This window comes from Oncorhynchus mykiss, chromosome 26 (genome assembly GCF_057628025.1).
Source record: "Oncorhynchus mykiss isolate SJ-2025 chromosome 26, ASM5762802v1, whole genome shotgun sequence".
NCBI classification, from domain to species: Eukaryota; Metazoa; Chordata; class Actinopteri; order Salmoniformes; family Salmonidae; genus Oncorhynchus; species Oncorhynchus mykiss.
The window spans coordinates 8,406,182-8,432,774 of record NC_143047.1 but is presented as its reverse complement, the minus strand read 5'-3'; the positions used below and the strand labels follow the sequence as shown (position 1 = coordinate 8,432,774).

The window sequence follows — 26,593 nt, the reverse complement described above, 5'->3', positions numbered from 1 at the left end:
AGAATAGCAGTCAGTGCTGGGCTTGGATCTGGATCTGGAGGATCTGGAGGATCTGGATCTGAAGGAATGAAAGATGGAAAGAAAGGCAGGGCATATCTTTATGAGTAGGCCTAAGTTTCTTGTTCCACCCCAACAAATCGCCATCCCAACCAATCGACAACTTCAACAATGTTAGTCCACTCACAGTTGCTGATTTCAGGTAGGTTGTACTTGGTGAAGTCCCACCACTGGAGGCGGTAGGTAGTGTTGGCGATGTTACTGGCCACAGCTGACTGACCGTCACCAATAACCGCACCTAGGAGAAGAAAACAGAGAAACAAAAAAAATATGCACAAATCACTTGTCATGACTGTCCTGTGAGGATCCAAATAGGTCAGGGCAGCTTGGCAATGAATGACCTCAACCAGACCCTCTCTCACCCACAGAGGGGGGGAGGAGGGAACTGGTGGGGGTTTGACAGTTCACACCCTGTTGTAAATCAAGGAGAGAGAACATTCCTCTCCAAATTCACACAGGAATGTTCCTTTGTCTACACAGACAGTTTCCTACTAATACATTCAAAAGTGAATACTGGAACAATATTTCTAACATAGAATGTGGGGAATGGTCAGAGACGATCTAAAGAATAATAATGTCATATGGGTTGTTATTTTGTGATGTCATAAAAAAATGTTAGAAAGGAAATACTGTAACTTGAAATCTCCATCATCTACGTTGTGTATGAAATATGGAATATGATGAAAGTATTTTTGTTAAGATATGGATTTGATTTTAGGAGCCAGCAGGGGATCATTTTTTTCTATAAACTTTGCACAGTAAGTAGCCACAGCCAGTGAGGTCAAAGAACATGTCAGCCGGACGGAACCGTCCCTTTCGACCAGAGAGTATAAAAGGATTGGAAAAGAAATGAACATTTAGACCAGAATTAACATTTAGACCAGAAAGGTGTCGAGCTGCAGCTCACGTTCAAAGTGGTTGGAACTCTGAAATCTAAAAATGAGGTAGAGACGATAATGTCACCTCCCGGACAATGACAGCGGATCAGCTGTCCAAAGTAAAGTATCTAGAAAAGTGAATTTAAGTGGGACCATTCTACTACTTTTCAAAGCGTCGTATTCTACTACACTCATCAACCTCGAGAACCATTGACACGGCTGGCTAGCCTATCTTCAAATAAGCAGCTTTAGGAGCGAATGGAAGGGGAATCAACTCTGTAGTTCTGTTCAGGACTACACGACGGACTAAGACATTTACACGTAAATACATTCATGATTTCTTACTCCAAACAGGCGGCGGTTCGTCTGCAAAGTGCATGATTACTGTGAGAGTAGTTCTAAATGTACCAAAGTATTATGTCTCTGTCCCTCTCTCTCTTGCCCTCTCCATGTCAATCTGTTAATGACTTTTTTCTAATGTACTAAGTGTGTATGTTTATCCTGTGTTATCATTTAGTTAGCTAGTAAATAAATAATTAAACCAATTTGTGTAGTACTGAATCATAAGTAATGCTGAGGCTACGACTGTTCAGAATGATGATACGATACAAGGTTATGATTAATATGTTAACTGTTTTACGGATGCGATAGGTAAAGTCCTTTAGAGTTATATTCGGGGGTTGGTAACTCTTTAAACAACCGCTCTCGTGGTGCCCCAAATTCCTAATGAGTTAATTGGTACATGATTAATTTAAATCAGGTAACAATGAAACATAGTTAGTTGATTAGATCAATAACAATCATCAGATTAATGCAAGTAAAGCCACGACACACTTAATTTCTATAATAAATATATTAGCTTATGGGAAAAAAAAGTGTTTTCTATTTTACAGTTTTGGAATTCTGTCAAGTCTTTGTTGAGCTGTCATCCAACAATAGGGAAAACCGCAGTGGTCCAGTACCAGGGCTTTTCCTGTCCGCTCAGTCATTATTCTCAGTAAACAACATACTATGGACCAGAAGTGGAAATGCTACTGGTCGAGTAAAAAAAAAAAAGTTTATGTTGACGCTTGCTCATGAACAAACCAGTGGTTTCTATTTCCTGGAGTGTTATGTTAATAGGATGCCCATTAACGTGGCTAATGGAATCCTGACCAGGTGCACATATGTCAGTGTAGGACTAATGGCAAATCAAAAGGGTATTGGTGAAAAACTATAGAGCACTAAACAATTTAATAACCATCAAAGGTAGATACTGGTGTCTGTATGCTGTTATACCAAAAAGAGCAATCTAGAACATATATTATTCATAAGAATGTCTAAACCTACTAGGCAAAGAACTGCTCTAAAATTCTGTAAAATGTTTGAAAAGAAATGCATTAATACTGCAATATCGCCAATTGCAAGGTCCTAATGAATAATGAGGTATAGGCCTAAATCATAAATGAATTTACTGGTTCTGATTTGATGTCAGAACAAACATCCAACAGTCAGTACATAGTAAATGTCTGTAATAACTGCACCAGAGGCATAAACATCAATAGTAACTGCCCATCAGCTACAGTAAATGCCCCAAGTAATTACATACACTTGACACATTTTCTGTCTGTGACAGTATGTGTGAATGTCACTCCGGGAGTCTAGGACACTTACAAACAGCAACCGCAATTATTTCACAGTTAATTTGAAATGGAGGCCTCAGGCTTGTGAGACAAAAACAAGTTGTTGTACTGACTTGACTGCAAAATAAACTAATGATAAAGACAAGAGACAATGGCTTTCTATACTGAGTGTTTCATCTACTTTCAAGGTGTTTAAAAAGCAAAGTAGATTAAAAACCGATCGAGTTTGCCATAATTAGCTATGCTTACATGACACAATTTTATCAAAAATGACAGAAACTGCAGTGTGAGGATTAAGTGCTTAATGTTTTTATCTGCTGCACCATGGTAACGGGCTAAACCTATTTCAATGCTGCACTTTTCCTTCTTACAGGAATACAACAAGTCTGCTGATCCTCTTTGTAATGTGGCAACCTTCGATCGGTTAGCTTAAATGTTACATTTTGTACTTACACACAGTTGCAACTTGCCTCTACGGTATGTGGTCAACATTGCAGCTATACAGAACTACGATGGACTTTTACATTTTTAAAAACCTTTAACTAACTAAGAACATATTCTAATTTTCAATGACAGCCTAGGAACAGTGGGTTAACTGCCGTGTTCAGGGGCAGAACGACAGATTTTTTTTTTTTTACCTCGTCAGCTCAGGGATTCAAACTTGCAACCTTTCGGTTACTAGTCCAACGCTCTAACCACTAGGCTACCTGCCGCAACTTTACACATGGTACGCTGTCTGCCCTCTGCTCTTAGTTAAGTCATTAAGAGAACATTTATCCTTTTTTTTCTCCCAAGATCACTGGTGTTGGAGCAAATTACATGTTGAGGAACTCTTGACAAGTGTTGCATTCATTTCTGACAGACCCATCATGACTCATGTCAGAGGAGGGGGGGGGGGGGGCTTAGACTCATGTAGGCTTAGTACATAGTCAGCTGCATATGAAAATGACTTTTAAATGAAAAACCTACCCATTAAATTTGATTATGTTTAATCTGGGAAGTTATCTGCCCTTATGCTCTATTCCCTCCCATTTCGTTTTGTGTAAAAGAAAATCGAATTAGCCATCATCTTACAGTATTTCCATGCATCATTGCCTGCAATGCCCAAAAACCTCATGGCAGAGGTTCAGGAAAGTGAAGTGAGTGAAAGAGTGAATGACCTATTCTCTGAGGAAGAGGGGAGCTATAACTAAAGATCTGTAGTGCACTGGCTACTCTTGACTGATTGAAACAGAGTTGGAAGGTCAGTAGATCTTTAAAGAGTGGATTTCACAAGTACTAGGCCATTACACCGGAAATGCAAAGTATGTTTTATGAGAAATGGAACATTTGAAAGCAGACACCGCTCAATAAGCTAAAACATTTCTAATAATTTCATGGTTTAGAAATGTTGGATGATGATTCATCTTTGGAAAATCACGCTTGTCAGAATCATATGTGGCAAACAAACGACAGAATCTAGACTAGCACCATAGTTAGCCAGTCAATGACTAAGAGCAGTTGAAGCCCAGGCTGTTATTTGAAAAGCCTCAACCATTTTCACACCCTCATCGAATCAAGTTAGGGATTACTAGGGAATCAAACCGGAGAGTGAGAAGGATTAGAGAGTTGAATTGGATAGAAAGGAAGTGTTTGGGACAGTGTGGGAAGAAGAGTAGCAAGAAGTATGCCTGGAGATGTTATAAGGTATGGGGACAAGGGAGAAAAATAAGGGAGTTGGCAAACAAGGGACAGAGAGAGCATAAGTGATAGTATTTGATGCATATTACTCATAGGCTGCATTTTACTTCCCCCTGGTCTCTCAGATTAAAATTGGTCAAGGAGGGGTCAGAGGAGCCACAGGTTCTAACCCCATGGCCACACAGACTACACCACTGTCACATGGCACCATGGTGGGTTATAATAGAACCACATGGTGGGTTTGGAGATTGACCACAACTCACGGACTTACTGCGCTCATACATAAAAAGAGAGTGGACTGATAGAGCTACAGTATATTTATTTACACCAGTGGGAGAAGACGCATGTTACAGTCACACTGTAATACACAGAGGAGCAGCCAATACGAGGACCAAGCGCCCGGGGTCATGTTGCGTCATGCAAATGCAATCACTGGCCTTCTAGGAGTCTCTGTAAAATTCAGAGAAAAACGACTACATGAATGCATATTCGAAAACACACACATTTTATTCCGCTCTATTAGGAGACTAAGATCGGACTAGACAGAATAAGGACAGTCATTTTCCAACATCACTTAGACATTCCTCTGCTGGGGTTGTTTGCACTTTAAAAAGGAGAGGGAGTCACAAGTCTCAGAGAAAGACGCTTTTTCCCCCACAGCCATTTGTATACCAGTTCAATGGCTGCTACTGCTGGTATTTGGTTCACATAGGGAGGTCTGAAACATCTGAATAATGGCCCCTTCCTGGCCACTCATATCCCCACATGGGTTGACCTCCCATAAACCAGATAACCTCTACTGCACATCTTGTTCTGTACATAAAATTGACATTCCTCCAGCAAGCTTGCTTGCTCGTTGCTTATGGCTTTCTGTGTCAGGATACAGCTAGTGGTGTCTGTTTATGGCTGAGCTACAAATGTACAGTAGCTGCTTCAAGCTACCCAGTGTGAGTGCATCTGATCAACAGAAGGCAGAGAAATGGGATGCAGCTCTTACAATACATATGAAAATAAACTAAATCACAGCGGGTACACTAACAGATGAAAAACATGATGCAGTGCTGCAGCAGTATGGAAGCATGTAAAGTGGAGCTATAGAGTTTAGTGTGTGACAACTGCCCAATAGCAGCATAGGGAGTAATCACCCATCTTATCAAAGTTATGTGAAATCACAGCAGATTTGGTTGCTGTGGTTACATCAACAGTGCATTGAGGCATGACTGATGAAACGTAGAGAGGAGAAAACAAACATACAAGGCAGTGGTAATGGCCAAGATGATTTGTTGAAACTAAAATAATTCACATAATGTTTAAGGCTGATATCTGGATTAAAAAAAATCAAAATAAAACCGGGGAATATTTATGACAGCCCTAATACAAGAGCAATGCTAATCTCATTTGCCACACTATGAAATAATGCAAGGAATGCAACAAGAGGGGGCATTATAGAAATGAAATCAGACTGACAATCAGTCTGTGTTCTGACAGTTTAAACTGTTTACATTTTGCCAGTAGAAAGTCAATCCTTTCTGACTTCAACCGTATACCTTCAGGTCTGCCACAACTGGCAGAATCCGAAAGGAAGCGATGTCAAAACTAGCCCCATGTGGTTTGGATCTGATGAGTATTGCAAAGTGTGTGCATGATTGAGTCAGTGTTTGAGAACATCTCTAAAAGAGAAGCTCCATTTTAAACTATTAGGTCTATACCCATTTTTTTTTATGCTCTGAAAGTCCATAGAGGCTGTAACTGGCCTGGCCAAAGGGTTGTGCTTTCGGGCTCGTCCAAGTACACATTTTGAAGGTACCATAAACAGCAGAACGATGAATGAATTATGCAGAGGCCATAACAACTGGACAGGGAAGAACTTTTTGGCAGATGAGGTGTAGCTTTTAGAGTCCAGTGTCCAACTACTGCTTGAGCGTTCTTAAATGTAAAGTTTTGACTGAGCCAGCATTACTTGCGCTTTGCAAATCAACAAACCATTAATGTACTAGGAAAAAACGGATAATCTGCCACTCAGCGCACTGCCAGTGTGCTTTACTCAAACGTGGTAGTGAGCCTAAAGCACAGTGATTACCAACGCCTTCCTTAAACCCACTTTTTAATTTCCAAGAGCAGAGGAGATGGAGTCTCTGTAGAGTGAATTTTTCAAAAGGCTATTGTGTGTATGGTTACTTTATCTCTGAACAATAACTTAATATAATAGACACACTCTATTCTAACCACCGGGCCTCTGACGACGCTTAGCACTTACTTACTTCATAAAAAAACACTTAATGGAGTAAGTAGGTAGGTTTTTATCGTTTGGTGATGAGAAAGCTGCTGTCAGCTGTCCGACACAGCTCTCAGGAAAGTATTACAAAATCCAAATGCATATCCTTTGGGACTTTCCAGGCAAGATTTTAAAGAGCCCATAACAGAATGGAGCACTGGTGTGTTCCTGCCATAGACTCAGCTCATCCTGAATTATCCCCATAAACGTCCCTCCTCCATAAGACCTAGGAGGGAGGAGAAAGATCTTCAAGTAATGGCCACCATTACTGGCTCCACAGCCACAGGTCAACACTACCCCCTAGCTGGGCCTAGACAACATACACAATACACTATAGACTCTAAAGCAAGGGTATTCAACAGGAGGTCCAGAGACCCACAGGCACTGCAGAAGGTTCGAGAAATATATAGTCGGAAGTTTACATACACCTTAGCCAAATACATTTAAACTCAGTTTTTCCACAATTCATCCTAGTAAAAAGTCCCCGTCTTAGGTCAGTTAGGATCACCACTTTATTTTAAGAATGTGAAATGTCAGAATAATAGTAGAGAGAATTATTTATTTCAGCTTTGATGTTTTTCATCACATTCCCAGTGGGTCAGAAGTTTACATACACTCAATTAGTATTTGATAGCATTGCCTTTAAACTGTTTAACTTGGGTCAAACGTTCCGGGGTAGCCTTCCACAAGCTTCCCCCAATAATTTCGGTGAATTTTGGCCCACTCCTCCTGACAGAGCTGATGTAACTGAGTCAGGTTTGTAGGCCTCCTTGCTCACACACGCTTTTTCAGTTCTGCCCACAAATTTTCTACATGATTGAGGTCAGGGCTTTCTGATGGCCACTCCAATACCTTGACTTTGTTGCCCTTAAGCCATTTTGCCACAACTTTGGAAGTATGCTTGGGGTCATTGTCCATTTCGAAGACCCATTTGCGACCAAGCTTTAACTTCCTGACTGATGTCTTGAGATGTTGCTTCAACATATCCCCATAATTTCCCACCCCATGATGCCATCTATTTTGTGAAGTGCACCAGTCCCTCCTGCAACAAAGCACCCCCACAGCATGATGCTGCCACCCCCGTGCTTCGTGGTTGGGATGGGGTTCTTAGGCTTGCAAGCCTCCCCCTTTGTCCTCCAAACATAACGATGGTCATTATGGCCAAACAGTTCTATTTTTGTTTTATCATACCAAAGGACATTTCTCCAAAAAGTACAACCTTTGTCCCCATATGCAGTTGCAAACTGTAGTCTGGATTTTTTATGGCGGTTTTGCTTCCAAGGATGAGCCAGACTTGTGGAGGTCTACAATTTTATTTCTGAGGTCTTGGCTGATTTCTTTTGATTTTCCCATGATGTCAAGCAAAGAGGTAATGAGTTTGAAGGTAGGCCTTGAAATACATCCACAGGTACACCTCCAATTGACTCAAATTATGTCAATTAGCCTATCAGAAGCTTCTAAAGCCATGACATAATTTTCTAGAATTTTCCAAGCTGTTTAAAGGAACAGTCAACTTAGTGTTTGTAAACTGCTGACCCACTGGATTTGTGATGAAGTGAATTGTAAGTGAAATAATCTGTCTGTAAACAATTGTTGGAAACATTACTTGTGTCATGCACAAAGTAGATGTCCTAACCGACTTGCCAAAACTATAGTTTGTTAACAAGAAATTTGTGGAGTGGTTGAAAAACGAGTTTAAGTGACTGCAACCTCAGTGTATGTAAACTTCCGACTTCAACTGTATATTTAAAAATAATAATAAAACATTGATATAAAAATACATGTTTTTATGAATATTGCTAGCAACAACAGAATAAACACATTTTTAATTATATACCTACAGTAGAAAAGAGGAGAATATCATTTCTAATGATGTGAACTTTATTTCAACTCCTAATATTGAGCAAATTACACTCACTTGAGCTAATTACACTCACTGGAGTATCTGACATAGGCTTTGAAAAAGCACCCGTGAGTACCAGTCGCGGCAAGTGCCACTGGCTGCTGGTAAGCTTTCGGGAGTTACATTTCTATCTAATAGGCTATGTTAGAGTTTACACTTCCTCCTCCATTTATAATGTGGGGAGGTCAAAATAAAAAACAATGTACCAAATCTATGAACTAAATATGTTTGATTACTGGCCTCCCGAGTGCCGCAGAGGTCTAAGGCACTGCATCACAGTGCTAGAGGCGTTACTACAGACCCGGGTTCATTCTAAGGCTGTGCCACAACCGGCTGTGGCAAAGCCCGGGACAGTGCACAATTGGCCCAGCGTCGTCCAGGTTAGGGGAGGGTTTGACCAGGGGGGCTTTACTTGTCTCAACGCACCCTAGCGACTCCTTGTGGCGAACCGTGTGCTGACCCCGGTCGCCAGTTGAACGGTGTTTCCTCCCACACATTGGTGCAGCTGGGTTAAGCTGGTAGGTGTTAAGGAGCGCGGTTAGGCGGGTCATGTTTCAAGGGACACATGACTCGTTGGGGAGTTGCAGCGATGAGACGAGATCGAACTTGGGGAGAAAAAGGGGGATAAAATACAAACAAACAAAAATAAATAAATAATATGGTTGATTACTTCTCCTTGCTGTTCACCTGATAAGACATTTGTTTTGTGCTAACATATTATGGTCGCCGGTTTGCCTGGGCGGGTGTCCCTGAGAAAGAAAAGGTTGAAGACCCCTGCTCTAAAAAGTCTTGCTTTATTGCATCATGATGAAACATTGAGAATAAATTATACAGTCTAATAATATTGTAGATATTTTAGTGTTGTAATTTTAGAGAGTACAACTTGCTTACGTGTTTAGTGTAATAATGCAGACCCTTTGCACATAGAATTCAGCTGGGTACACTTCCTGGGATATGACACACTGCACAACGGAAAATCTGTTGCCCGTCTGCCAATGGAGAAATGAGTCCAAAAGCAGGAAACTGCCTAAATCCCTAATGTATTGAGCTTCATGCTGACAGCTGGAAACTTCCCCTTTTCATTGGTGAGTGCACATAACAAGCACTCAGTGGTGACATGCACAAAGTAGATGTCCCAACCGACTTGCCAAAACTATAGTTTGTGGAGTGGTTGAAAAATGAGTTTTAATGACTCCAACCTAAGTGTATGTAAACTTCCAACTTCAACTGTATTAATGACAGGCATGATGTTGGCAGGAACTAAAACCACTAGACTTTTCTGTCTGAGTGTCCATCAACCAAGCTCCAAGAGAGCTCCCATACTGGAGATAAAAGGTTGTCGCCCTCCCGTCTATAAAGAGAGACTACTGCATTACTGAGGCAGGACCCGCTAAGATATTCTAATACAGCCACTCATGCACTCAGTATCCCCAGCCGGGACGCTATGATTCAAACCACTTACAGTAACTAATCTTGTCTTTGTTATTTTGAAGAGCAAATACATTTGAAAAATGCAAATGACAAAAACTAAATGTTCTATGAAAATGTAAACAGTTTGGTTTACTCTTCATTAATGCATTTCAACAGGAAACTTCTAAGGCTCGGGTTTTCCATTGGGCTTTGGGGGATAGCCTATACACACAGATTTCTCGGAGGGCTAACAAAATGCAGGCATTGCATATTCAACAGCTTTCCCAATACAAAATACATGGAGATGACAGTCAGACTTATCTTGATTTAACAGCGCCTGAGCCAACTGGGTGATGGTGTACTTCGAACAGGGATGGGCAACTTATGATGGGGCTGGGGGGGGGCCACAAAAAAAATCTGAACTCCCGATGAGGGGCCGCAGTGGTTCGCGGCTCTGCATACCAACATCCATACAGCAAAACATGCAATTCTACACATTTTGACATGGGGCGGAGATAAGATTTTGTTTTGAATATGATATCTGAGTGAGAGTGACCAACAAAATCTATGGGGGCCACCCCAGTCGGAAATTGGACCATTATTACTCGAAGTTTAGACAGCTGGCCGCTAGACGAACTTACCAATCAATAAAAAAAGATGTAGCTGAACATGGGCTTATTGAGTGAATATCAGTGACTGACATGTGCGAGAACCTGCTGATGCACAAACACATTTGGAAACTCTCAACCGTGGTGGTGAGGAATTCATCTGCAGGCCTACAAAAAAAGGGGGAGGGTCGCCAGTTTCCCATCCCTAACTTAGAGGCTTGGAGTAAAAGTGAGGGGGACATTGACATAGGATATTCAATTGCACAGCTAAAGAAAAGAACTTGAGCAGAAAAACAATTGAAGCAGTGATCAGGAAGAGATGTTGGAAATGAGGGAGCGGTACACTACACACATCCGTTTGGGACATACACATATGTACATATGTTACTCCTCAACATATGCCTTCAGTTACACATATTTACTTTCGCCAAGGAAGGTATCAAAGTAAAACATGAAGTGCTCTTTAACACATCTAAAGCTCAACTCTCCCAACCGGTAATCAGCATGGGAGCTGCCGCTGCATATTCCAAGGTACATGAGAATAAATGATGTGACGTATTCAAAGGGTGAACCTTCAAAAGGAGGGAACTGCTTTCTTCCATACATCGGCAAGGAAGTAGCTCCTTATACTAGTTAAGCTCAAGAGATTTAGTTTGGAGGAGAGGTGGATTTAGGATGGAGTGACTGAAGAGGAAAAAAAGGGCAGGGATAAGCTGGAAAGACAACAATGGAGGGTTGGAGGAGAGAGAAGAGGGGTGAAGTAGACACAGTGTGGGGGGGAGGCAAACCCGAGTGAGAGAAAGTGACTGGTCAGAGACCGAAGGTGAAGGAGGTTATAGGGGACTGAAGCAGGGCAAAGTGACAAGAGAGTGACAAGCCCCTCTCGTCACAGCATGTCAGAGAGCTGGAGCGTCACACAATAAAATACACCTGGCACATCCTCTCTCCACTTGGCTGAACGGGTGATTTCCCTGAAGCTGATGTTTTTTGTTTGACGGTAGTCCCAAGACAAAGCCCAAGTGGGGGAAAAGGAACATTGGGTCCTTGCTGTTCAACTTCTGGGAAAGAGCTAACATGACCGACGGGCTGTCTTACGAGCTAGCTGCCTTAATTAATTAAGACTTCCTGTCTCACTGATACAGCATGCCTCCAGGTACTCTCAGTGCCACATCTGAACACGCACTTACAGACTGATACTAAATATTGAATTAAAACAGTATGGATTAAAGCACAAACCATTCTATATTGCATCAGACACATGCCAATGGTTTGACCTCTGGTTAATGTAGTGTACATTACTCAATGATGAGAATACAAGCTCTGGGCTAAATCCACTGCCCTATTGCTGACGACATTGCGCTTTTAATTTCTGGAAATATAAGAGCAGCCAAAAAATAGCGATCGCTAGACAGCTACCACCCGGTTACTCAACACTGCACCTTAGAGGCTGCTGCCCTTTATACATAGAATCACTGGTCACTATAATAATGGAACACCAGTCACTTTAATAATGTTTACATTTTGCTTTACTCATCTCATATGTATATACTGTATTCTATTCTACTGTATTTTAGTCAATGCCACTCCGACATTGCTCATCCTAATATTTTATATATTTCTTAATTCCATTATTTTACGTGTGCATTGTTCTGAATTGTTAGAAACCACTGCACTGTTGGAGCTAGGAACACACGCATTTCGCTACACCCACAATAACATCTGCTAAATATGTGTATGTGACCAATAAAATTGGATTTGACTTAGATGCCATTGGCCCTGTTGCCAACTCATCCATAAAACAAAATCTCACATTATCACAAAATGTAAGATTATATTGCAAAGTATCTGAACAATGGGACCTGGCAAAAGAAACAACAAATCCAGAATGTTTTTAGTCAACATCGCAAGTGGAATGATCCTTCATTGAAAAAAAAAATGGATAATGCACGACAAGATTAGCTTACGTGTGATTTAAAACACTGTATGTCCTCAATGGTTTTGAACGGCTCCCTTTATGATGCGTTCTGTTTTGACGTGAAACCCTTACTTCGCCATGGATTTGTCAAAAGGGAAGAACTTTCCCACAATAGGGAAAGAGATGCTAAAAAAAAAAACAGAGGCACTGAAATAGCAGCCACTGAGATAGAAGAGGACAGATCTGAAGTACTGCGCGTTATGCATTAAAAGCTGTACGGCTGAGGGCCTTTATGTAAGGGTGTCCTCAGTTCCAGCAAGTTCGATGTTGCTGGCATATCTGTGAACTGATATACAGTTCACAGATGCCTCGACCAACATGTCAATGCACAGAGGGGTGAAAAGCTGACATCTGCCACCAGCTCAGTCAAAAGTAGAAAACCCCAGAGGGGGACAAGGGAGATAGAGCAGAAATAAAAGTAGCTTCTCTATAGTCATGCAATACAATACAGTACTTGCTACTTGGTTAATATCATATCAGTCTCTGGCATCGAACATATGGTGTTAATAAAAGAAAGAAAGCTGGACAAAGATAGGAGATGGTAGATACTACTAAGTTCAGTTAATGTCCTTAGATAGAAATATGGATTTATGATGTATGATTTACTGGTACAATGAAAATAGTTGGGGAACTGAGACAAAATATTCTAAACGACCATGGTCTGTGTTCTATCCGATCATTTCTATTTGTGTGTGCTGCCTGAACCAACAACCCTCTCTGTCCACTCCATTATTGTCCTCCTCCACGGTCCTTCTCCACTGGGATTGGTCATTGCAGTGGGTTCACTCTGGGTTACAGAGTGAGCAGATAATATCACCCTGTCTGTTCCCTTCTCTCCTGACCGTTGGGGTGACAATGAGATGTCATCCCAGGTCACCTTCTCCATTTACAAATTCTCTTTCTGCTCAGACACTGATTGGCCACCAAGATGAGAAGGGACATAGCCTCGACCCGGTTTAGCTGCTCAACTGGGTCTTAAACTCTGAATGACGTGTGCACTGTACCTCAAGCCTTTATGCAAGTTTAAATTAAAATGCACTTTTTGGAATCACAAAAAAGGACACCTAAAAAGACTTCTAAAACCACTAAAAGACAAAACCCTTCCATTGAAAAAAGATAACTAGTTATATAGCCAGTTATATAAATGCGCACCAGCATTATTTATTTTAGGAATGATTAAAGATTTGCATTTAGACCTCTTACATAAAGGCTCATATACAAGCATATGGTCATTACTGTCCTCTGCTGGTGAAAAAGCCTCGTTCTCAATTTTCACTACATTGTCACAGCAAAAACAAAAGAAGACTCGACCATCTATGAACGAGCTATGCTGAACAGCTGTGGAAGGTCATTTAAACTTAAAACACTGTGTGCGCTGCTGTGGCATTTCAAGAGCAACATTACAAACCATCACCAACACAGGTGGCACAGCAATCAGCGTAGGAAGCAAATGGAGGGCTGGGCGGAGAACATCTCTCCTGACTCAACAGGCATAAAACCTGATGTAATTTCTCTGTTTATTAACTAGACGTCACACACACACACGTAAGAACTTTTCATTCAAGTTGAAAGGAAATGAATTGTAAAACATTTGGTATGCGTAGGAGGTTTCAGCGGTGGGCAAGACACACACAATGACAGTGACACAGTACAATGAGAAACAACACCGTGCAGCCACAGCAACACTCTCCTCTAATGTCTCACTGTGACTATCGGTCATTGTCAGCCAACGGAAGCAAAAGGTGAGTGGGACTATTTGGCTTGGTTTGACATGAGCTGTGAACGTGTTCTACCTTTGGGTATGAGGAGTCAGAAACCATTCATAATGCAAAAGCATGCTTGAGACGGGACTTCAGAGAAACTCATATTTTGACACACGAATCATGTCAGGGGGTGGGGGGGGTTGTTTGATAAGTTCGCTCTTTGGGGCTGGTGTGGGCGTTCCAGCATGTCTGCAAGAGTGTGGGCGGCAGGGGGAAAAAAAAGAGGTTCTGAAGCGCTCTCGTCGACGAATTCATTATCTGCAACGTCCACATCGATACCACTAGAGCATGTGGATTTTGTTCCAAAAGAGTGGGTGGAGAGCACAGGGCACTCATTACGCAGAGGCCCTCTTCACAAACACTTACCTGTGCTGCTGAACTGCTCATCCATCCGAAAATGGTACATTGTGTGGGCAGCCAGGTCCTAAAGCACCAACGTGAACTGAAATATTACTGGAATGCCAGCTTTGCTAGCAGCCTAGTTTCCAAAACAGAAACACAAGATGAAAACACGAGGGATAACTCTGCCTACCTGCTAGGACCCTGTTGACAGAGGAATGGGTGGCCAGGCCAGGCTGGCCCCTCTCGTGGTGGAAGATGCCAGCATATGGCAGATACTCAGGCAGTAGGAACCTCCTTGAAGAAAGAGAGAAGCATCACGTTATATAGAAATCACACAACTGACAGAGTTTAATCTGGAGACAATCTCTGTCGCGTAATAGGGGACTAAAAAGCACAGGGAAGTTTTTAGAAAAGACTTACCCGACTTTACATTGTTGCACAAACTGATGAGGGTAGCCTAGTGGTTAGAGAGTTGGACTAGTAACCAAAAGGTTGCAAGATCGAATCCCCTGAGCTGACAAGGTAAAAATCTGTTGTTCTGCCCCTGAACAAGGCAGTTAACCCACTGTTCCTAGGCCGTCATTGAAAATAAGAATTTGTTTTTAACTGACTCGCCTAGTTAAATAAAGGTTTAAAAAATTATAATAAATAAATACAATTGTGCTGTATGATGTCCTAATGTTCACCACTGGTTTTGGATAGACCGATTCAAATCAAACTTTAGCAGAAGTTGGAGAATATGTCAAACATTTCCTGTATACTAATCCTCGGGACACAGAGTCCCGTTATGTCATTGGCTGATCATATCATTGGCCAAAAAACATCAATTAGAATATGAAGAGCCAATACGTATAATGTATTCAGAGTCCAGGGGGACAAATGATGAGTTTGAATAGGTTGACTATTTCATGTTTTTATTTTTCTGTTTCTTTTCTTTGTTATGTATTTAGAGTATTTATTGTATGCTGTGTGATGCTGGTTTTTTTTTACATTTATTGTAGGGATGGTTTGTTTGCTCTGCATTGTGTGTATTCCATCAGGGAAACCAGTGGAATTACTTTAACGTGTTATCCCTTGGGTTGTACTCCGTGCATCTTTTCCCAATAAAACAATCAATAAATGAATCATATAAGGGCCACCCACCGGGGAACAAATCTGCCAAGCGAGGGGGCAGACATACGAGCATTGCGCGGAGCCCTGTGTCTGGCGCGATCACCGTTATCCCTGTGAAGACAGACAGACGGACAGAGAGGGAGATAACAGACAAACACATACAAAGAAAAATTAAAAGCCGCTTAACTGAGAGACCGTAGCTGGACTCACTATATAGTGCAGGCTCACTTAAAAGTTTGATGTTAGCCTAACTTATTATTGGCTTGAGCTTGAGACCCAGACCAAAGGGAGAAAGTTGCAGTACTACTTGTGATCATCCAGCAGCCTCAAAAAAAAAAACAAGCAGCCAAACAGAAACTCCCGAGAAGATTCGCAAAAGTTTGAAAATGCTGCAACGCATAAAGATGGTTATTTATGGCTCCAATGTTTCTCCATTAACAGGTTTGAAAAAACTGCTTGTAAGTGGGGCCCTTTTCACAACACAGTATAATCCAGTCTGGACACATTCAAAGGAGGAAAAACAAAAGGCAAAATATTTCCAGGCCGAGGAGACACTGTATAGAATCGGGACGGCATGTAACCTAGCGGTTAAAGACCGGTCAGTAGCCCGAAAGCTAGCTCGTTTAGATCCCTGAGCAGACTAGGTGAAAAATCTGTCGACGTGCCCTTGAGCAAGGCACGTAACCCTAATTGCTCCTGATAGTCGCTCTGAATAAGAGCATCTGCTAAAATGACTCCAATGTAAATATCTGACCTTGCAAAGGAAGACGGTGCCATTACAGGAACATTGGTTCCTGTCATTTATTCGCTGACCCCAGGAGGAATTAAATATGCATCATATTTCCATCAGAGTAGAGTATCAGCTGAGAGGACGCGGCCTCTTTGTGATCCACTGGACGTTTCACATTCAGAATTTGCTTTACACTTCTTGAAAACTGAGACAATGTGAAAAAGGACGCGAGAGAGAGGAAATCCGACGAACCCGGAGCCTCTGAAAGTACTCGAATCGGAAAGCAGTCCGGAAATAGACATGCTTTCATAAATATACATTTCAATAACTGATATGAAATGTGCCAAACACTCATATACCCTCAGCAATGAATTTCTAAGTCGGGCAGTCAGGTTGGCGGAATAATTCATGAACCAAATCGGTGAGGTCATATTTTGGCTTTGAAGATGCCCCATCTCACATCAGTCACCCAGAACTGCATTTTAATACCGGCAAATTGTTGTTTGCTCCAACTGCAATGATACTCTGTGGCTGACTGGCCGTATAACTTAATTGTATGTATGACGCTCAAGTCTAAAGTAAACCTATTTTGGTGGTCATGTTATAAATGTCCAGTACATAATGCAATAGTTAACTGGTCTAGGCAGACTTCATAAACTTGCAAACAGACTAGGGATGAAACGGTTACTGGTTTCACGATAAACCACGGTAAAATTCCCGACGGTTGATATTACCGTTTCAAATTTTCATTGTCATTAAAACTGTGTTCGATTACCGCGGTTTGAAAAATTCACGGTAAATACTGTCCAGCATCAACCAAAGTTAGCAACAGTCTGACGCAGGCGCCGTATGCAATGTGGGTTTTGTTTTGTGGGAAAACATGGCGGAAGGGAGTGACGGCGCTCTTGAGACTGCGCTCAGATCACTACTTAAACCGGACAAAGTAAATATGTTGACATTTTACATTTCATTTCAATTAACAAAGAATGCATCCATACGGGATATTAGGCCAGCAGCACCTTATTTCTTTACGAAGGAGAGAACGGACATACAATCAGTGGTGTTCATTTGATTTGTTTGCATATTTTGTGTTATTTTAATGTCAACACCTGCACATTGGATTTGTTGACATATGGTTGTATTGCTCTTACATGCACATTGCTTTACTTGTGTTGCTTTTACATGCACATTTGATTTGCTTACTTGGAGGTTGTGTTCATTAAATCCTGCACTAGGGAAACTTTTAACTCTCATGGCCACCTGGTGCCATCTTTAATGTTAATGTTATTATTGTAATGTTTATGCACACAAAAAAAATATTTTCTGTTGCTCATTTTATTTGTTGTTTGTTGGTTTGCAATATACAACTTGGTGAAATGATTTCAGTGTGTGCATCAGTACTTTGAACATTTCCAGCACATTTTAACAATACCGCGATAATACTGATACCCGTGATAATTTTGGTCACTATAATCGTGATATGAAATGTTCATACCGTTTCACCTCTAAAACAGACTACAAACATAATGGGGACAAGGTACACCCGTAAGTAAATTGAAGAAATGTCCAGCCTGATTCTTCGCAAGCGTAAAAAACGAACTAATTTAGATGAATTCACAATTCCTTTAGGAAAGGAGATGAGAAGAAAGGAGAGTTTAGAAATGACCTAGTGATAACAGGCCACAGTGTCATCGGAGGTGTCCTTATTAAACCGCTGCTCTCTCCTCTCTCTTGGATCAGCATCTCATGAAACAGGTCAAGGGTTTGGAAGAGAATTAGGCTACAGCTCTAAAATTATTTCTTCAGTGCACCCCTTTAAAACGCCAAGCGTTGTCATTCTGTGCAGTTCTCAAGGGGAGCATAATCCTGATTCATCTATAGTCTGAGCCTGCTGCTGTGTATGTTTTCACAGCACTGTAATCTAGGTTTACTTTCACTGTTTGCTGGTTCCATTACAGCGAGTGAATTCTTAACATCATTCCAAAAGCGCCATAGGGTTTTTCTGGCTATAAAGGCCATATCTTTTCATTGTGCAACTGGCACATGACCAGTTTAAAGAAAAAGTGAAAGTCTGTCCTCAGTTATTCTACACGTTAAAATATTAGATTTTGTGAAAATCAAACAAAACACCTGTCAATTGTGTGTACTGTGTTACGAATGAATTGTTTTACAATTATTTTTTAAATCACCTGTAGCATCCTGCTCCAGAAAACCCCCGCTCAGACAGGGCTGGTCGCACCGGCGCAATAGAAAAAATTATAATTTTATAAAGCCAGCCGCGGTGCTTTATTGAGGAAAATGGACTGTTGCTATATTTTACTGTCACAATAGGGCTCCAGACTTCTCTGAATTTTTTCGTTCAATAGAGATCCATTTGCCTACGTAGGCTAATTCGCCAAGTGGAAATCAAAACACATGAGCTATATAGCTAACTGTACATATTTCTCATAGCTAGCCGTGTAATTGCTCAATCTAACTGTAGATGGAATGTCCTAAAAACTTTCCAGCGGTACTAGCACGGACAGCAAAATGGCCAACGTTCACGAGGCTCCGCATCTCAAAGACTTACTGTACCGCAAACTTATTATTTTTTTTAAACGGTGCCAATCGCTCATTACTGAGAGTTGAGAAACGCCATACCCCCAGAAATCTGAGACCCCCCCCTCTCTCTTCAACTAACAACAGCGTTGTGTCTGTGATGCATGGAGCCATACCCCATACTGTTAATTGCACTCACTATGGCTGCAAAGTTTTCCGATCCACACCAATCATAAAACAATTGGCAAGCAGAAGCCTAAATCGAGAATGGGGGATAAGGGGATGTTGTCTTGTTATAATTCCCTGAATCCCACCAGGTTCAATTATGAACGAGAGGGTGGCAGCACATGTCTAATCTTGTCTGAAGAGAACAGACACTGTCTCTCGCACTGATGTGGAGCTGACGCCACACCATGCAATGACCCAGTTATAACTAGCAACATCGGACCGTTTACATGCTCCAGCTGGTTTCACGTAACTCTGAATCCAACCCAAAGGACAATAAAGGGCATTCTAAAATAGTTGATAGAGTGCCGAATAACTTAGTTGTTCATTCGGACAAACAGTTCTTATCGTTATAAATCATATGTCCTTAATTGCTGGAGAGGAACAGCACCAGGGGAATTCCTTTGACCTCATTCCCCAACCGATGCTACAGTACAAAGTCTGCAGAGGCCTGAGAAGACTGATGCCCTCAAATAAGTCCTGGGAGCATTGAATGTTACAAACCACTGACCCTGGAGTATCATGGTCCTGCAAGCAACACCATCTCCCAGCACCTTTTTTTTTATAGCCAGGCCAGAGGCAATTAACATGTACATATTGAAAGAATAAAACCTAATCCATTAGAAAGATACATCACAAATTCAACCTTTGAGAGCCACGCATCAGGCATTCGATGTGCAAGTTATTTCAGTAGGAGTGTTTTGCTGCTGCTGCTTTGTTAGACAGTCATTATGCATCCCAGATCATACAGAGGGTGTGTGGAGGCATAATGGGGGGGAATTCATTTCTCTCATCCATTGGCAATGGTGCCTCCCCTCTGGGGACAGAAAAGCTCAGCATCTTGCTATGGTATGGCTTCATGCAAATAATTCCATTAATAGTGCTCCTTGTGGAATAAATCCCAAAGCTCTTGACGATTATAGGATGTTTTATCATAATGTGTTCTGTAAATGTCTTCATGAACAAGTGTCAAGGGATGCAAAAAAAGCATTGGATGTTGTAGGTTGATGACGACTCACAAACTCCTCAAAGTCCACCTCGTTGTTCTCAACAGAGGGGTTGCTTCCTGGGCTATCCGAGGTGGACGAGAGAGGCCGCAGTCGGCTCTGGTAGCGCAGTGATCGTTGGCGAATGCTGTCCCGCCGAGATAAGTACTGAATCATCTGCTGGGCGTAATACGCAGCAGGTGTGAACACAGCAAGGACACACTAGAGCTGCGGATGATTCAAATGGTGATCAGATAACCCAGGAGGAATAGACAATAGAAATCAGTCTCACTTTATTATCCCAGTCACGTTTTTTTTTTGTATGTACTGTGTAGATATGTATTATTTTTTGAAGTGATAAATAAAAACACGCAAACCAGGCAGAAAGCAGTGCTTAATACCAGAAAAACCTGAAAAAAACCCAAGACCATGTATTGTCAGAGCCCACAAATGGTAAAGATGGAGCAGGCTTCTTAAAAAAAAAAAAAAAAAATGTCCCTCTCTTTCATGCTTCAACTCTCAGGGCCATAGTTACAATGTGGTTCAATTACTGACTGATCCAAGTGGATAAGCCTTGAGCTGCACTCCGGTACCACAGCACGAAACCTACCCAGGGAGGGCAGCTCAGAAGCTCACTGAACACAGAGTGCTCCCCATGTAAACAGAGCTGAATAAACAGTAAGCTGAGATCCAGTGAGTTACACCACATTGGAAGACTATAGACAAGGGATGGGGAAACTGATGGCCTATTTACCCTCTGAACTGCACATATATAATCCATGTCTCAAGGCTTAAAAATAATCATATTTAACCGGTCTCCTCCCCTTCATCTACACTGATTAAAGTGGATTTAACATCAAGTGATTCACCTGGTGAGTCTATGACATATTCCTAAATGTTTTGTACACTTAGTGTATATTTCTGCAATTAAAGCATTCTTGACCGGTTTTTTTTATACAATGAACAAAAAATATATAAATGCAACATGTAAAGTGTTGGTCCCATGTTTCATGAGCTGAAATAAAAGATACATTTTCCATACGCACAAAAAGCTTATTTCTCACAAATTCTACTGGGGACAAAAGGCCACTTTAAAATTGTGTAGTTATGCCACAGATGTCTCAAGTTGAGGGAGTGTGCAATTGGGGCATGCTGACTGCAGGAATGTCCACCAGAGCTGTTGCTGGAGAATTTAATGTTAACGTTAATTTCTCTACCATAAGCTACCTCCAAGATTGTTTTAGAGAATTTGGCAGTACGTCCAACCGGCCTCACAACCGCAGACCACATGTAACCACGCCAGCCAGGGACCTTTCACCTGCAGAATCATCACCCGGACAGCTGATGAAACTGTGTTTGCACAACCGAACAATTTCTGCACAAATTGTCAGAAACCATCTCAGGGAAGCTCATCTGCGTGCTCGTCGTCCTCACCAGGGCCTTGACCAGACTGCACTTCAGCGTCATAACCGACTTCAGTGGGCAAATGTTCACCTTCGATGGCCACTGGCACGCTGGAGTGTGCTTGATGGGTGAAACCAGTTTCAACTGTACCGGGCAGACGGCAGATGGCGACATGGCGGTGTGGGTGATCGGTTTGCTGATATCAACGTTGTGAACAAGAACAGAGTGCCCCATGTTGGTGGTGGGGTTATGGTATGGGCAGGCATAAGCTACGGACAAAGAACATAATTGCATTTTATCAATGGCAATTTAAAATGCACAGAGATACCATGATGAGATTCTGAGGCCCATTGTTGTGCCATTCGTCTGCCGCCATCACCTCATGTTTCAGCATAATGCACGGTCACATGTCGCAAGGATCTGTACAGAATTCCTAGAAGCTGAAAATTATCCAGTTCTTCCATGGCATGTTTGGGATGCTCTGGATCGACGTGTACGACCACATGTTCCAGTTCCAGACAATATCCAGCAACTTCGCACAGCCATTGAAGAGTCCACAAGTCCACAATCATCTCCTTAGTTTTGTTGACGTTGAGTGTGAGGTTATTTTCCTGACACCACACTCCGAGGGCCCTCACCTCCTCCCTGTAGGTAGTCTCGTCGTTGTTGGTAATCAAGCCTACCACTGTTGTGTCGTCCGCAAACTTGATGATTGAGTTGGAGGCGTGTGTGGCCACGCAGTCGTGGGTGAACAGGGAGTACAGGAGAGGGCTCAGAACGCACCCTTGTGGGGCCCCAGTGTTGAGGATCAGCGGGGTGGAGATGTTGTTGCCTACCCTCACCACCTGGGGGAGGCCCGTCAGGAAGTCCAGTACCCAGTTGCACAGGGCGGGGTCAAGACCCAGGGTCTCGAGCTTGGTGACGAGCTTGGAGGGTACTATGGTGTTGAATGCCGAGCTGTAGTCGATGAACAGCATTCTCACATAGGTATTCCTCTTGTCCAGATGGGTTAGGGCAGTGTGCAGTGTGGTTGAGATTGCATCGTCTGTGGACCTATTTGGGCGGTAAGCAAATTGGAGTGGGTCTAGGGTGGAGGTGATATGGTCCTTGACTAGTCTCTCAAAGCACTTCATGATGACGGAAGTGAGTGCTTCGGGGCGGTAGTCGTTTAGCTCAGTTACCTTAGATTTCTTGGGAACAGGAACAATGGTGGCCCTCTTGAAGCATGTGGGAACAGCAGACTGGTATAGGGATTGATTGAATATGTCCGTAAACACACCGGCCAGCTGGTCTGCGCATGCTCTGAGGGCGCGGCTGGGAATGCCGTCTGGGCCTGCAGCCTTGCGAGGGTTAACACGTTTAAAATGTCTTACTCACCTCGGCTGCAGTGAAGGAGAGTCTGCATGTTTTCGTTGCAGGCTGTGTCAGTGGCACTGTATTGTCCTCAAAGCGGGCAAAAAAGTTATTTAGTCTGCCTGGGAGCAGGACATCCTGGTCCGTGACTGGGCTGGATTTCTTCTTGTAGTCCGTGATTGACTGTAGACCCTGCCACATGCCTCTTGTGTCTGAGCCGTTGAATTGAGATTCTACTTTGTCTCTGTACTGACGCTTAGCTTGTTTGATAGCCTTGCGGAGGGAATAGCTGCACTGTTTGTATTCGGTCATGTTACCAGTCACCTTGCCCTGATTAAAAGCAGTGGTTCGCGCTTTCAGTTTCACGCGAATGCTGCCATCAATCCACGGTTTCTGGTTAGGGAATGTTTTAATCGTTGCTATGGGAACGACATCTTCAATGCACGTTCTAATGAACTCGCACACCGAATCAGCGTATTCGTCAATATTGTTATCTGACGCAATACGAAACATGTCCCAGTCCACGTGATGGAAGCAGTCTTGGAGTGTGGAGTCAGCTTGGTCGGACCAGCGTTGGACAGACCTCAGCGTGGGAGCCTCTTGTTTTAGTTTCTGTCTGTAGGCAGGGATCAACAAAATGGAGTCGTGGTCAGCTTTTCCGAAAGGAGGGCGGGGCAGGGCCTTATATGCGTCGCGGAAGTTAGAGTAACAATGGCTGCACCGCCTCCGATAGCGTCTCTCCAGTGAGCCATGTTTCCGTGACGCAAATAACGTTACAGTCTCTGATGTCCCTCTGGAATGCTACCCTTGCTCGGATTTCATCAACCTTGTTGTCAAGAGACTGGACATTGGCGAGAAGAATGCTAGGGAGTGGTGCACGATGTGCCCGTCTCCGGAGTCTGACCAGAAGACCGCCTTGTTTCCCTCTTTTTCGGAGTCGTTTTTTTGGGTCGCTGCATGGGATCCATTCCGTTGTCCTGGGTGAAAGGCAGAACACAGGATCCGCGTCGCGAAAAACATATTCTTGGTCGTACTGATGGTGAGTTGACGCTGATCTTATATACAGTAGTTCTTCTCGACTGTATGTAATGAAACCTAAGATGACCTGGTGTACTAATGTAAGAAATAACACGTAAAAAAACAATTGATTTGATTTGAAGAGGAGTGGGCCAACATTCCACAGGCCACAATCAGCAGCCTGATCAACTCTATGCGAAGGAGATGTGTCACGCTGCATGAGGCAAATGGTGGTCACACCAGATACTGACTGGTTTTCTGATCCACGCCCCTACCTTTTTTAAAATTAAGGTATACAGATGCATGTATGTATTCCCAGTCATGTGAAATCCATAGATTAGGGCCTACTGAATGTATTTAAATAGACTGATTTTCTTATATAAACTGTAACTCAGTAAAAAAAAAATTAAATTGCATTTACATTTTTGTTCAATGTAAATACTAAACTATAAATTGTCTTCATCAGGCTTCGCTGAGCTGAGAACATTGTGAAGAAATTGTTTTAGAATCTGAAAGCGTCTTTGGTATATCTACAGCCTAGTCGGAGTACCCAGTAAGAGGAAAATGGATGTTAGATACTGTAAATAGCCTCAACTGGGCTGGGGCCACAGACTAGAGTATTTAGATTGAAGCCAATGTGTTGGTTTGAGTAAACAAAGCTCAAGAGTCAGAAGAGGTGAAGGCAAAGACATAGCTAAATCAGTAAAGTAAATATGTTACTTTGTGCTGCTGACGGCAGACAAGGAGGTCTGGGACAGTCAATGTTGACTCTCCACAAACATAAATAGACAAATCCATCCAAATGACATAACTAGGAGAAGATTAGGGTTTAGGGTTTTTCAAAACCAAGACCCATCCTTGCAATTATCACAAGTCAAGTTGTGTGCACACCTCAGTCTAGCTTTCCCATTGATTGTTTTACAAGGGCTCAAGGAGCTTGCAATACTTCGATATTAAGATCATGTTTTTTGAAGTTATATTGTAGCCTGATATGCAATCCCTGCATAGCTGTTCATGTCACAAATGAGTTTATCTGCCTGCACAATTACTTGAACAGCTGGAAAATCCTGAGTAACATTAATCAAAAAGTTATTGCATGGACATTCAATCATGTAACCAATATGCCCAGAGGGTCAGCAATTGGATTTACAATGCAAAATACTGGATTGGAAACTAAAACAAGTACGGGGAAATAAATCAACACCTGGCAAGTATTAAAAGTGATCCTAAACTGACTCTACTAATGAGTTTGCCACATCTGCCATCAATTCCACTGAAGCTTTATGAATCTGACGTGACAGGGGTCAAACCTTTTCACAATGGTCAAACTAAATGGAGGCAGGTTCCATTACAGGACAACATCTTTCGATAACTGGATATCCTAGAAACAAAATCCTAAATCTCAACTCTGGAGTTTAGAATGCGCTGGGAAGAGAAGGTAGGAGGGTGCATCGTGTTCTTTTCTATGGAGGGTCCAGCACACCAGAGGTGAGAAGGAGCAGCAGTGGACATGAATATCTATGAGTTCTGCCCACGAGGAAACGCCATCAAAGACACTGTCAAGCTCTGAAACAGGTTAACAACAGAGATGATCAGATTATGGACGCTACCTACTCTTAACGTAGTTCTTTCCTGGCTAAAAGCAATACAGGCAAATTACAAATGACAAGGCACCTACAAAGTTCCACTAGCTTTCTCACAATGTTCAATGGAAATTATTTGAGTAATTCCATAGAAAAGGCTTTCTAGGAACTGGTCATATAAAGACCCATTTTCACCTCAGATACTCAAATCAAATTGTATTTGTCACATGCGGCGAATACAACATGTATAGATAGATATTATTGTGAAATGATTACTTAACTCTATTTTCTTAAAACTGCTTTGCTGGTTAAGAAAATATTTGATAAATAAACTACAGTAAAAAAAAAAAAGTAAAAAAAAACAACAAATAACAATAATGGGGGGTACCAGTACCAAGTCAATGTGCGGGGGTACAGGTTAGTCAAGGTAATTTGTACATGTAGGGAGGGGTAAAGTGATTATGCATAGATAATAAACAGCGAGTAGCAGCGATCTGGGGTCCCATGCTAAATCGGTCTCCTGAGGAGGAAAAGGGGTCCACATCACCAAACACAACATGGCTAAATGGCCTTCGTCACGACTTTCTTGGTGTGTTTGGTGATGTGGACACCAAGGAACTTGAAACTCTAGACCTGCTCCACTACAGCCCCGTCGATGAGAATGGGCCATTTAGCCATGTTACCTTCGCTTTCTTGGGCACAGGGACTATGGTGGTCTGCTTGAAACATGTAGGTAATTACAGACAGAGAGGTTGAAAAATGTCAGTGAAAACACATGCGCGGACCAACTGGCAAGTACATGTCTTGGTAATCCGTCTGGCCCCTTGTGAATGTTGACCTGATTAAAGATCTTGCTCATATTGGCTACGGAGACCGTGATCACACAGTTGTCCGGAACAGTTGCAGCTCTCATACATGCTTCAGTGTTGCTTGCCTCGACGCAAGCGGGAGGACTTTATATGTGTCTCTGTGTGTAGAGTAAAATTGTCTAGAGTTGTTTTCCCTCTGGTTGCATATTTAACAGGCTGTTAGAAATGAGGTAAATTGGATTTAAGTTTACCTGCAATAAAGTCCCCGGCCACTAGAAGTGCATCTTTTGGATGAGTATTTTCTTGTTTGCTTATGGCCTTA

At 42.2% G+C, this 26,593-nt stretch overlaps 1 protein-coding gene across 4 annotated transcripts in view; it reads right to left on the bottom strand.

Annotated features, from left to right (window-relative positions):
• The window catches only part of LOC110506316 (muscarinic acetylcholine receptor M4), a 160,554-nt gene that overhangs the window by 109,601 nt on the left and 24,360 nt on the right, over positions 1-26,593 (bottom strand). For all 4 annotated transcript variants that reach the window (XM_036963976.2, XM_021585845.3, XM_090221908.1 and 1 more), the window contains 3 exons: positions 15,657-15,737; positions 14,704-14,807; positions 185-295 (listed from right to left, as the gene is read on the bottom strand). In XM_036963976.2, the coding sequence (XP_036819871.2) occupies positions 185-295; positions 14,704-14,807; positions 15,657-15,737 (296 nt within the window). The remainder of the gene's footprint in view (positions 1-184; positions 296-14,703; positions 14,808-15,656; positions 15,738-26,593) is intronic.